Here is a 13,988-nt window from a genome sequence, read left to right on the forward strand (position 1 = left end):
GGTGGAAAGTGGTGACGTGAGTGCCATGCTCCAGCCTCGTCGGGACGTTAGAGATGTCCGCTCTCTTCCTTCCCTCTTCTTCCTGTATGTGCACCCTCACGGCACGGTGGCATCCTGCCCTGCTCCCGTCACCTCCTCAAGCCCCTTCCCTCGGGATCCCTGCCTCCCCTCGCCACCGCGTCACCTTCTGCCTCTCCGTCCACCGGAGAGGACGCTGCAGAGAGGACGAGGCTGATGCAGAGGAGAGGTTTTCCTGCCTCCCGCGCCCACGCTCAGGCGGTGCAGGAGCACAGATGCTGTTCTGCGATGGACAGCTCGGCTCTCGCTGTCCTGGCGGAGGAACTACAGTTTGGCACAGGGTAGGCAGCAGCTGGAGGGGTCCCGTGGTCCGGTCGAACGCACAGAGCTGTAGGTGAGTCCTGACTTCAGTCCTTAAAGCAACCTACGCTCCAGCAAAACAAAGAAACAAAGACTAAAACAGAAAGCTCTTTTCAAGGGTATTGCCTCATCCAGTCCTTCCGAGCTCAGGAGCCGTGTTTCTAACAGTCTAACAGAGAAGCCAACCACTGGAAACAAAAATAAAATGTTCCTTTTCTGTAGCTTTTAGAGGATATAGCTGAGAAAAGAAAAAAAAACCCAAAAAAACAAAAAAAGGAGATTGTCTCTCTTCCCCTTGTCAAAATCATCAGTAGCTAAGTCAGAAAGAAAATGTTCAAGTTACGGGTTGCAGCAGCAGCCAACACTAAACATTCAAGTCGATAATTTCACTATGTACATTATGGGTGAGACACGGCCCTGCCCGCTGGGACTGCCTTCTCCAGTGCCGCTGCCACCAGCCGTTATCTGATGCGCTTCTCCACCGAGTACACCGAGATGTAGTAGTCATTGCTGCCGACCGCCAGATGAGGCTGCGGAAAGAGCAGATTGGGATAAACGTCCAGGTGCCACGCGGTAATGAGAGGCACGTCACAGGCACAACGGTAACGGTCGACATTTTCAGCAGTAACGCCCAGATGCTCGAAAGCTCTTTAGTGCATCTGCCAAGGCAGCTCTGAGGACATTTCTGCCAGCACCTACACCGTCTCAGCGAGTTATATGCCCATTTCAGCCAGAGGGAAAAATTATGGGGACTATTAGTTGCCAACCGCTAACATAATTTTTCTAAATGACTGCAAATCTGCCAGTTAGGAGCCATTGCCTGGGCTGAAAATTAGCACTGCCTCCACGGAGAGGCCCCGGAGCGCTCCCAGCCGCAGAGCCGCGGGCTGGACCGGGCTTTGTTGGTTTGCTTATTTGAAGAGCAAAACATTTCCAGTCACGAGCCACCTCCTTCTCTCTCCCCCAGACTGCAGGACAGCAAAATCGCTGTTTAGCTTTGGGCAAAGCGGCTTTTCCAAACCGGAGGAGGAGGAGGCGAGCTTCCCTTTAGCCCTGCTGCCTCCAGGAGGAAGAGGACGGTAACGGAGGCAGAACTGCCTTCCCCCTCCCGGCCCAGCTCATACCAACCGCAGACCGGCACGGCTCTTCCCTCCCCTCCGCCAGGCCCTTTATCGTTCCCGCTGCTCTTCCCATCACATATTAAATATTTGCGTTCTAATCCGCAGGTTCCTAAAACAATTCTCTGTCTAAATCCCTTCTTTAACCTCCTCCTGCTCTTCCTATCCATTCACGTCGCTTCCTTGGGCTTTTTGCTCTCCCTCGTTTATTCTCGTCTCTGGGTGAGCAGAAGTCCACAATGCAGATGGGCACCTGCCTCCTCATTAAGCAGCAACCAGATTCTCTCTCTAACGACTACTGCAGAGCCACCTCAGCTGTGACACATTCCGAAATTTCCTTTTTGCTCTGATTAATTTTAGACTTTGTCAGCTTATGCCTTTAATTTCTGGAGTTCTCTCATTTTCCGGACGTGCGTTTTTTCTGCTGCACAGCATCAGGTCTTCCTGAAGCCTTACGTAAGGCAGAGTAAAAGCCGCCCCAGAGACACAAGGGTGAGCCTACCGTCCGCAGGAGCAGAGGCACGGAATAAATAAGAACATAAAATTGCGTGTGCTGGAAGCGAGAGGCTGCACCTCCCCGGTCAGCTCCACACAAATTCACCTCGGACAACTTTTGCGGCAAGAACCGCAGCGAGCGCTAAGCCCGGCTGCAGTCCCGGAGGGGTGGGAGGAAATGGGAACAGTAGATCAAGTCGATCCGCATGTAAAGAGGGCTCAGCCGCCGGCAGCCCTGTCCCGGCCCCGTTCCAGTCCCGGGTGCACAGCACAAACCAGCAGCGCCGGCGGCAGCGCCGGTGCGGTGCTCTGGAACCGCCCGGAGGATGCGCTGCGGGACCCCAGGCTCGAAGCCCCCTCGGAAGCCCAGGCTGCGCTAGAGGAGCCTCTGCGCCTTTCTCTCTTCCAACACGGACATTAACTAAGAAATGCAAATTCCCAAATCCAAAAAGAGAGAGGATACAGACCCAGTGCGGATGGAAGGCCAGGCAGCTGATGGCTCCGACTCTTTGTCCCATAAAACCATCGTAGTATTTGATATTGTTGATCAGCTCTCCGTTTCCGTTGTAGATTGCAGTGAACTGATTCATTGAGCCACTGGAGGGAATCAAGAGAACACGGTGTGACCGAGAGAGCTGTGCACCACCACTGCTGCCTTCAGCCCCCTTTCCAGCTCGCTCGACCTGAGCTGTTGATCAGAGCAGCGCGCAGTGAGTTCTTGTAAGTGGGGAGACTGACTCTAACCGCAGCATGGCAACCCCGAGCAGAGGTTTACAGAAAGGCTGGAACGAACCACCGTTGCCCGTCCCACCGCGGCACTGAGACAGGAAACGTGAAGAGCTGATGCACGCACGCACCGAGAGCAGATCCCCCAACCGCCCCCGGGATATGTGGCCGTGGGGCAGTTGCTGGTCCCCACTCAGAGCCCCAAAATACACACGTTGACTTTGAGTGGGGATGTGACACAGGAGCTGTCACAGACTGTACGCCATGGCTCTGGGCCAGTGGTGCAGCGCTTTCACTAATGCACACAAGGGAGAAAGCTCCCGAGCGACAAACACGGGAAAAAGGCCGGGCTGTCTGTGGTGAGGTTTAAACAACCAACCAAACCAACGAACCCCACGAATAGTGTCTGCAGAGACAAACTGTCCTCTCCGCCCACTCCAGGGACACAAGAGAGGAAACCGGGACTTACCACGCAAAGAGGTTGGCTTGGGGGTGAATGTCAAGGGCCGTCAGCCCTTTGACTATCTGAAGGACCTTCATGGACTCGGGCATCCGGGGGTCAAAGAACCGCACATCTCCATTTACGCTGCCAACACAGGAGTTTCACAACGTCAGGCTCTGCCCAACCCAGACCCCAAAGCCCGGGAACTCCGGCCGTACGCCCGTCTGTGAGCCGACCAATTCCAGCAGAAAATTAGGACAGAGAAGACACGCGCCATTGCCTTCTCCGTCAGCACGGCCGGATTCCCACCGATGTCACTTGTATTTGGTACCATCCACAACACAGTAAGTGCTGTGCAAACGGCTCTGCCTCTGCCCTCGGGAGGGATCCATTATTGCTCTCATCGCTGAGTGTAAGTGCCGTTACTGTTATGTCATATGCAATACACTGAGCTGCACCTCAGACCCGAATTCCTTCTCCTTTTCACAGTAGGAAATTGTATTAGAAAACCAACCAGATGGGATCTGCTGGTACCATCCGCTACGCCACAGCTCTGGACACAGACACACAAGTGCTCACTGTCCAAAGGACTCTGCGGACCACACGTAAGGAACCCTGCGAACGCTCAGGCGATGTGTCGACCCTATTAATGACTTTAGCGGGGACGAGAGGGCGGGGAAAGCAACAGTGGCAGTGGCGAGATACGGCGCGTAGCAGATCAAGCGCCTTTCAAACACAAATGATTCCTTTTCGTTAAGTGTTCTCTCTCAAATACATCAGCAGAATCCCGTCTGTTGGATGGGAAGAAGGTGCATCTTTTCCTACGGCCCTGGAACTGAGGACCAAAGATTTTGCCATGGTGCATCTGCTGCTCCGAGCAACTTGGGAGAGACTGGTCGATTGGTGTACAGAAAGACAAACAGAAACGTCTCTGACGGAAATGAAATTCAAAATCAACTCATCTGCTCTCATCCTGCGGGCAGCAGAAGTAAGGCTTTTGGCACCACAGCTTTTGAAGTGTTATTTTTTCCGAGTGACTGATGGCCATGCAACTGTGAATCGCCCGATGGAGTTAAGAACAATGAAAGCATTAAGAAGCATATTGCCTTTAGTTTCTTCACCTCTGGAATACGTAATACTGATCAAAAGGCTGTTAGACAGGATTACTTATATCACTGTAAGAAGCTGCAACTCCAGCTGCCACATAATTAAATTCAAGACAAATTAAACTTGAGGTTGATTTAGATCCTAAAGACTAGATGCAAATGCTGTTTGAGGGAGATCAAATATACAGCAAATTCACTTCAAGCTTTGAACCTTAACAAGACTTGAAAATGGTTCTGAATGCACTGGAAGACCATGCGAGAGCTTTAAAATGGCAGTGAAGTTCTGTGACGAGGGAGTGCACGGGAGAACACACCCCACGAACAAGACGAGGCAATACGGAGTCAGCAACAGCCGAGCTGCGAACCCGGGATACCCGGGGGGAGTTGAAGGACCTCTCCCAGCGGCGCTGTCAGCCTGACACAAGCAGACCTGCTGGTTAATGAGAAGCGCCATGGCGGCCCCAGCACACCGAGCAGAGCGGCCGAACACAACGTCCCGGGCAGAACCAGCGCTGGGCAACGCAGCGCCGCAGGACCCGGCCCGGTCGCCCCTCCTCTCTCACCAACTCCTGCCTCTGGCCCAGAGAAAAGGCTTCGCTGAGGTTCAGAGAACTGCTCCACAAGCAATGCAACGCCTTTGGGCTCTGCAGGGAACAGCTCGACCGAGACCTCGCTACGTCCTAACGCATGTTTTTCTTGGATCTTGCTGTCAGCTGAAGGAGAGGGTGAACTGGGAGGAACTGAGCGCGAGGCAGCTTGTCTCAACACACCTCGTCCCTTGGGGAGGAGACCAGACCTGTCTTTTGAAGTACAACATCTTCTCATACCTCTTCAATCCCGAGAGAAAGCGTCACGTGCTGAGAAGGGCACTGAGGAGAGGGGGAAAACGAGCCCTCAGCCCGGGCTGGCCAAGCGTACAGCCCTGACCCCTGGGATTGCTGAAGGAGATTACAGAAAGGAAGATTAAAAACTCTAATATGTGAGCTCGACAAATCTGGCAGCTGCATCACATAATCCCCTTTCTGAAAATCTTAATACATTTTTGCTGGCCCATCCCCCACCTCAGGAATGTTCTGAATCCCAGAAAATTATGTTTTGTTTCCATTTTGTAATCAAGAAAAGAGCCTCTTTGTGTGCAAACGGTGGCTTTGTGACAATAAATTATACTCTGCTGTTCCTTAATGGCCAAATAAGTATATGCTGCTCTCTCTGCAGTATTTACCATGCAGCAGAAATGGATTTGTGTGTAGACAATTGCAGTAATCCTGCACAGCAATATGCCCAACAGATGCACCATCAGCCTTCCTCCTCGTGTTCTCCCTCCAATGACCCCACGGAGCTGTTGGCAATAAAGAACAGCCATAAGATACACTATATCTGGTGTCGGTTTCTGGTTCACTCGATTCCTCCCTCACACGCCTCGTGACAGCGATTTCAGCAAAGACGCCTTCGTGTTTACTCTCAAACCTCACTAACGGCTTCCAAGGAAAGCTCCGCATTTCTTTTTGCCTTCCCTCCACCAAGTTCGGAGCAGGAGTTAATTACTGAAGCAAATGTCACACCAAAGAGCTTTACCCTCTCAGCCCTTGAAACAACAGAGGCAGAATTTCAATAGCGAACCAAACCGTGCGTAAGAGAAAACAGCTCAGAGAGTACAACCGCTTTTACCTGACGCTCATGATGTTGCCCTCCGGATGCTTCTGCAAGTACGCCTTCACCACCCAGGCCGTGTGCTCTCGGTACGTCATGACCCGGCTGAGGAACAAGCAGAGGAACGTTTTGAAGAGGGGGAGGTGGAACCGCGAGGGCCCCAGCGAGCCTGGGAAGGACGGGGAGTTACCATTCACTCAGAGCCATCCTCCTGTCAAACACGCGGATGGAGCCGTCGCCCAGTCCCGCCACGATGAGCGAGCGGTGGGAGTCACAGGAGAGACTGGTCACGCAGCTGTCAGCTCCGGTGGGGATGTCCTACGGAGAAGGCGCACAAAACCCAGGCTCCAGTTACCATTAATGAAGTCCATCTCTCTACCAGTTTATTTTGCTTTTTAAACATTTAGCTCTCTCCCTGCGTTCACCACGAGGATCACCGCTACGCTCTGCAGAGCCCTGGCGGGGGGTGCAGACGGGCTGAGCAGACGAAGCACGACCTTCCTCCTCGCCGCGGAGGGCCCGGGCAGCCCTTGGGCAACGTCAGCCCAGGTCCGGGCAGCCCTTGGTGCTCTTGGGCAACGTCAGAGCGGACACCAAAGCCTTGGGCACCACCACGAGCTGCCTGACAACACCGCACCGGAGAATCCCTTAGGCAGGATACAGCGAGCCCGGGCTGTGCCACCTGAAGTCCCCGCTTCGGGACATGTGACACAGAGATTCAGGTTATCTCATCAGACGCCAGACACCATGTGTATTAAAAAAAATGACGTGGAAAAAGAAGATGGGAGCTTGCAAGGACAGCTGTGCCGGGACGCGGTGTGCGCTCTTACTCTACGGCTGCCTTTTTACCCACTATAAGCAAAAGAATCGCTTGAAATAACGTCTACGCCTGTTACGAGGAAAACCATTTTCAATTGAAACAGGTAAAAACTGAGCACTGCTGAAAAAGCAGGGCAGCAGCCAGGAGGCACGCTGGAGCCGCGGCAGCTAACTTCACCCCTCAGCCCTATTTTCGCTCCGGTGCGTGTTCCCCTCTCCCGGCCGCTCCCCGCAGGCTCAGCGGCGCGAGGAACGCGCGGGCTGCAGCACCAACCTCGGGGCTGTTCCCGGCACCTCGAGACCGGCCCCTGCCTTTGAAGCAGGAACAATCAGCAGAAGTGAAAATGAAGCCCTTGCTTCTTCAGCGGCATCCCGAGCGCTTCCAGGGGTACGCTTTTTGTAGTTCAAAGAGCAGGAAGGCACCTTCATTAGCTCCGACGACAGAGCTCCGCCGCTCTTTGTGCTGAGTTTCGGTTTTCCAGCGTTACTGAGTCAGGAAGTTTCAATCACTTGAATTTCAACACAACCGATCTTTTCAATTAAAAAAGAAACCACATGATTTCAGACACTTTCAGCAGAATCATTAATCATCATTTAAAAGATTTTCACCTCCTGAATTTTGCTGTTCCCTAATTTACATAGAAAAAATAATACGTGAAAGTAAAAGATTAACATAGGCTTAATTATCCTGCATTGTGGGGTCAAAGTGTCGTAATTAATGTTCATCCAAAGGTAATTAACTTCTAGAAGCTTTGAAAACTAGTCGTGCTTTTTTCTCCAGCACGGTGACTCCATCCTCACAGACCGACCGCTTCTCCTTGCAATTCCTGAGAAACTTCTGTTTGATTACGACTGACGCGAACGCTCGCAGTGTCTCTTCCCTGTTACGTGTGCCTGAAATGTGACGGCGGTGCTCCGGTCCCGCTGCGCGCGCGGGCCCCGGCCGGGAGCGGGCCGAGCGGGGACGTCCGTGCTCTGCGCCGACGCAGCTCTCCCAAGCGCGGAGCCGCGGCTCCAGAGCAGCGCTGCTCTGTGATGAGCTGTGCGCATCCCAGAGAAGCGGAGACGGCAGCAGTAGGTCAGAACGCTCTACCACCGACCCAACTCACCGCGTTTCCTCAAGAATTTGTACGCTCTTGCAATTATATGCTAATAGGAAACCCCACCTGCGTCCTGGCGCCTGCCTCCGGGCTCCACAGCCTCACCTTTCCCCAACAGGGCTGAACACCGCCCGCAATAACGGCGGCGGTTTCCCGGAAGACCTGACACACTCGCTGAGTGTGGGGGGATTTTTGTTCATCTCGTAAGATGACCCTGAGGCAGCGAAGCAGAAGCCCCAGAACCTGTCGGCTCTCCACGGAGGAGTCTGGGACGCTTTGGTGGTGCACGGGGTGACTCCGCACGGGATGTGCTCCGGGAGGGAAGGGGTGAAGGGGCCCAACACGCAGACCTTACCTGGACTTTCATTTCCCGATCTGTGTCCCAGATCCGGATTATCCTCACGTCTCCCGATGTCATCAGCAGCCCGGTTTCTTGTTCCCAGTCGACCACCATTCCCGCTCCTACGACAAAGCACAGGCAGTGTGTGCAAATTAATCTCCGCAGCAGCACAGGCAGAGCTGCAGTAATGAGAACAGCAGCTTTCGTGACCTCACGCTACAGGAATTATTATTATTAGAGGAAATTTAAAATTACATCCACACACATCCACACATCCTCCAAAGGGGATCAAACCAGCTGGTCCCGGATTTGGGTCCAAAATACGTCTCTGACCCCTCGGCTCGCTGAAGTGCTTGGAAGAGCGAAGGCGCAGGTGAACGCGACCTTCCAGGGACACTGCCAAGCTGCTGGGGCCTTCTCAGGAATCTTAATTAATTACCCACCACACTACGAGAACACCAGATTAAACGATGACCGAAGTGGACTAAACTGGTGACATCTCACACAGCAAGACCCGAGAGCCTCGGGTTACCGTGACTCCTCGTTCTAATAGAAATACGTGGCTATGGGGAGATGTTTCTAAACAGGGAACAGAAATCAGTGCCATGAGATACTGAATTAAACAGCTGGGTAGGAGTGAAAAGCAATTTGCTATACAGACAGATAAGGAAGGGAACAGTCTAATGACACTGACTTAAATAAATGTACGGGAACTTTTGCTCCTCATCTTTGAGGGCATAAACCGATCGCCCAGTGAAGTTTAGAAAAACGTCCTATCCGTGCTGTAAGGGAATGACACGGGGTTTTGTATCCCCAAAACGCCTGACACGGGCACCCGCCTACAGCCGGGCTGGTACACTGCCCGAACTCCCAGAGAAGAGTAAGTGTATGTCACCCCCTTTCCCAGCTCGGGGAATGAGATGTCCAAAAGCCACAGAGCGAGCTGGCTCTGCTACGCACAGAGCACACGAGTGTCAGAACAAAGCGGACACTGGGACTTGGGAAATAGGCGGCAACAAAGCCCCGATTCGGCGGGGGAACCTCTGAGGAGCAATTCTTGTACATTTAATTAGAAGGGACTTCTTTGTGCCTGTGTGCCGCCTCCACAATACTGAAACGTTCTGCTTAAAGCGGAGCTGTACACCAATTATCTTTTGCTTTTTATGCTGCGAAGGCTGACCAACCCCAAATCTACGGCATTTCCAGGGAGACTCTTATTCATACATTTAAAACACAAACAAAAAACCTCAGGAGCGCTACACGAGGGAACCAGAGGAGCCCTCCAGCTTTTGGGTTTGTTTGCCCTCGTGGGGCAGGGCAGAAGCACCCTTGCCTCAGCGGTTCACGCTCACTCTGCGCCGAGCTGAGACTCTGGCGCTGAGCAGTATTTTCTAAGCCCACGCGACCCGGCGCCAGCGAGCACTCCGCGGTCCCTCAGGGCTGCGCTGAGCCCTCCGCAGCCGCCGCCGCAGGAGTCCCCCATTGCCACTGCACCACTACACGCGCACAACTGGCTTGTCCAGAAGGTACAAATGGGAATTTGTCTCCATTTACTGCGAGGAATTAGCCCCAGCAGGAAATTCAAACCTACCCCAATGTGCTCTTTGTCACCAAAGGGCCATGAGTACTTTTTACCAGCCCAAACACCTTCACAGGGCACAAAGGAAACAACAGAGGCATCCCACAGACACCGAGTTTGCTTCAGAGATGATGAAACGACCTTGTTCTGCACAGATCCAGACAGAAGATTTTGCCCATCTCCTCTTCCTGAGCATCTCGTCCAAGCCGGTTCCTGACCTCGCTGCGTACTGCTGAGAGGGTACTGACACTTACTGACAGTCCGTCATCTTCCCGTGGGAAATCCGGGACTCCCGGCTAAGCTGAGAGCTGGGATCTTCAGCTCGCGAGTTAAATTGGTTGTTACTTCAGACCGCCTGGCAGCTCGGAGGGCTGCTCGAGATCCGCGGCAAACAAGCAGGCGGTGATTTAGATGATAAACATCACTGAAGTGTTTTCATTTGTCACCTTCGTTATGGCCCATGTGACAAGACAGAGCCGTCAGGCTGAGACAGATACCGCCATTACCATCGCTGATGGACTTGAGCAGGCAATGTGCTCTTAGGCACTTTTAAAGCTCCCAATTTTGCAGTTACGTTCCCCAGTTTGAAGACACTGTTTGTCTTCAGTGTGAGTGGCAGCAGGAGTCCCCAGCCCGCTGCGGTCCCAGGCGTCCCTTCTGCGGAGGGGGACGGCAGCGGTGAATGCAGAGCGCTGACTGGTGCTTTTGGTGCTTCTCTTGGTGCATCTGTGGGGAATTCAGGCTCCGAGGACGTTCAGCGATGCCGTCTAGAAGGCATGGGGAAGTTTCATTGGGGGAAGACACTCCAAAGGGGTTTTAATTTATGCAAAACAGCACAGAGAGCTCCCAGGAGAGACGCCCAGAGAGAGGACAAGGGCTCCCCCGGAGCAGGAGCTGACGGAGCCCACAGGTGGGGAGGAAGGCGGGAGATGACGCTGGTGTGTGCTGCGGTGTGTGCTGCGGTGTGTGCTGCGGTGAGTGCTGCGGTGAGTGCTGCGGTGAGTGCTGTGGTGAGTGCTGGGGTGAGTGCTGCGGTGAGTGCTGCGGTGAGTGCTCTTCGAAGCCATCAGTGCAGCTCCTGCCTTTCTTATAAAACTAAAATTGCCCACGTAAGTGATAACCTCTGCCCCCTGGAAGAGGGAAGTGCAGTGTTTTGATCACCCCATAAGAGGGGATCTTCCCTTTCTTTCATCGGATACCTTATTCTCTCAAGAAAATAGGAAACACTGGTTTTGGTGCTGCTGATGCCCGGTGCGCGGGGGCACAGGCAGGCGCCGAGGACGGGGGCTCACGTGGCACCGCACGACGCAGGCGTCAGGAATAACCGAATATTGGCACAAAAGCCACAGCCGAGGGGAACTCCGGGCACCTTCCACGGGGAGACGGGGCCGGTTCCATCTGCAGCCCGCAACGGCGGTGGGTGCCGGCGGCAGAGGTCCCGCCGTGCCGAGCACCAGCCCCGGGCCGGGGGCTGCTCCCTCCGCAGCGGTGCTCTGCCGAAGCAGTGGGTGCAGCAAAGGGGAACGGGGACCCCAGGACGTGCCCGGGAGTGCTCAACCGGAATTCAAATGTGTCTGAAAAGAAGCAAAGCCTTTGTACATAGGTTTGAGTCATTCGGAAGCGTGTGAGAGGGAAGGTGAGCTTCCTCGGGCTGCGAAACGCTAAATTCAAAGATGACACTCACAGTACGAAATGAGACAGAAATAGCTGAACTATTTCTATGTACGAGTAAACGTTTTCGTGGTGGAAATGATACAGCGTTGGCTCATGCTTCTATGTTAAATTCCTAGTATTTTGGGATGAGAAGCAAATGTGGGACTTAATACTAATTATCATTTCCTTTTTAATTAACGGAGGCCCTTCTCCAGGATGTTACAACTGAGAGTGCAGCTCACCTGCTGGGCTTTGCCTTGCTGCTTTGGCACCTCCGATGCTTCTCGGCTTCGTTCCGGCAAAGAGGGGACGCGCTCCGCGGAGCCGGGCGCCCCGCGCGCCCTGCCCGAGCCCCCCCAGGCTCTGCGCTGCCCACCGCCCTGCGTCCACCTCCGCACAGAACCGCCTGAACGGGGACAACGCTGCGGCACCACCGCAACCGCCTGACAAAGGCCAACAGTGAAACAGCCACCGAACCGCCGAGACAGTCCCAGCGATACGCTCCTACTGCGTCGTTAGCTGAGGTGACAATTTTCCCGTCAGCAATGTTATGTTCTCAGATAATGAGCAACAAATCTTCCACAGCTCAGCAAAAGAAATTGTTACAGGTTTCTGACTTTTTTCCTGGGTTGGTTTTTTTTTTGGTGTGGTGGGTTTTTTGGTTTTTTTTTTGAATCTTTGAACACAAGTACTTGCAGTTCTGTATGATACAAGTTTATATACAAGGCAACACACATCAACAGCCATTCTTGAAGCTGTAACTTTCTACGGCTGTTCCCTCAGGATTCCCCCTGAGCACCAGATACTCATCCGGATGGGATAGTTCCTCCTAGAAATGCCAATAAATAACAGGGGGGTTGAAAGCAGCTGCATTTCCAGTGTTTGCGCTTATTTTTAACGTCACTGGAATGTGGCCAACCTGCACTTGGCATTTCAATGAAATCAGGAATACCTACACAGAGCACAATATAAAAGCATCTCGGATTCTGACTGATGATTTTTTAATCATGGGCCCTCCTGGCTGAGCAACGAAGGCGCATCACTGTTTTAATTTCCAGGAGCAGCGGGAGGGTTGCGTGACCTCACTCATCATTAATTTCTACAACATCTTTTCAAGAAGTGCCACTCTTCTTATGCCAAGGACTATGCACAGCAAGGGAGAGGAGTAGCTGTGACGCTGGGAATCCAATTAAAAGAACACAAACCCCTGGAGCTGCAATTTCTCCAACTATATTATTGCCATAAAAAAATCTGACCAGAAATAAGGTGCTCCTCCCGAACTTCTTATTCCTACAGGACAAGATACCAAGCCCTGGGGAAACGGGGGAAGACTCGCTCTACTTTTCTCTCTCCCTCTTGTTCTGCAGTAGAAGCTCTGTTTGACTGTGATCGTTTGATCAGCTCCTTTTGGAGGTGAGAGCCTTCCCTCCGCCGAGGCTCCCCTGTCGCCGGCTGCCCCGCGCAGCCCCCCGGGAACCTTCCCCCCCGTAAGCTGCTCACTTTCATTTCTACGAACACGCCGAGGCCGCCTCGCCGCCCTCTCCCTTCCGCATCGCCGCCCGGGGAGCCGAGCGTGTTCAAAGCAGAGCAGAGCCTCCAGAGGGCAAGGTCCTGGTTTTCTGCAGAGCAGGTAGTTGACGTCTTTCACTTTGTTTCGGAAGCCCCAGGAGAGCGGGAAGGAAGCAGGGAACTGGCAAGCGTGTGCTGATTTTTTCTTGCTTGGCATCAGTATAAATTTTCTGGAGGTAAGACAGACGACGGCTGTTTATATACCAGCACCAACAGCCCTCAGGAGGCAGCGATGGATAGAGGTGGGCACAGGTCAGATGTACATTCTCTTGTTAACACCGTCCCCTTCTTCGTATCGACAGTCCGTTACGCCGACGGGCGGCGGCGCAGCGGTGTGCTGAGCCGCCCCAAGAGAGCTGTGACGGAGCGGGAGGTGAAGCAGTCGGGCAGAAGGTCACCCTAATGCATCCCCAGACTCCCGCTGCCTCTGCTGCCTCCACGCCGCCGAACGTGCCGGCTGCGGGCTCTGCCCCGTGCGCACGCCAACTTCAGGGACCGCCGGGCTGACCTGCGCAGCGGCTGGATACGATCGGGACCATTAAGTCTCAACTCACCACCGACCTGCAATCCAGCAGCGCCGGTGCCTCCTGCCTACCACCACGCGAGAACGAACAGACAGCCCCTATCTTTCTTTCGGTAAAAATTCCCCACAGACACTTAGGCAATGAGGACAGATTTTCTGTGCTTTAGACAGAAAACTAGTACCTTTTATCTAAATATTGCTGATGTATTTTGCTGTCAAGCAAATAGCTAATCTCATGCATTTTTAAGACTTCTTCAGTGGGAGAGAAGGAGACCTTTTGCTGCGTGTTTCACCTGGCCAGGAGACGCTGGTGAACGCTCTTCATTGACCCGCAGTTATTTGTGTGCTCGGGACAGCGCGCGGTCCCTCGGCATCAGCAGCACCGATCCGGGCGGGCAGGGGCTGGCATCTCCTTCAACGGTTCGGATGCCCGGTGTACTGCGCGGGGAATTCCCCGCAGCCAAGTCTTGCTGATTTTCGCCCTTCCATT

General features: G+C 53.4%; 1 protein-coding gene across 2 annotated transcripts in view; it reads right to left on the bottom strand.

Moving 5' to 3' along the window:
• Positions 1-839: 839 nt before the first annotated feature.
• Positions 840-13,988, bottom strand: part of RPTOR (regulatory associated protein of MTOR, complex 1) — a 152,536-nt gene continuing 139,387 nt past the window's right edge. For both annotated transcript variants that reach the window (XM_009886827.1, XM_009886826.1), the window contains 6 exons: positions 8,190-8,296; positions 6,106-6,233; positions 5,934-6,020; positions 3,187-3,303; positions 2,459-2,588; positions 840-908 (listed from right to left, as the gene is read on the bottom strand). In XM_009886827.1, coding sequence (XP_009885129.1) covers positions 840-908; positions 2,459-2,588; positions 3,187-3,303; positions 5,934-6,020; positions 6,106-6,233; positions 8,190-8,296 — 638 coding nt within the window. The remainder of the gene's footprint in view (positions 909-2,458; positions 2,589-3,186; positions 3,304-5,933; positions 6,021-6,105; positions 6,234-8,189; positions 8,297-13,988) is intronic.

The sequence above is a fragment of the Charadrius vociferus genome, unplaced genomic scaffold, assembly GCF_000708025.1.
Source record: "Charadrius vociferus isolate BGI_N301 unplaced genomic scaffold, ASM70802v2 scaffold1116, whole genome shotgun sequence".
Lineage (NCBI taxonomy): Eukaryota > Metazoa > Chordata > Aves > Charadriiformes > Charadriidae > Charadrius > Charadrius vociferus.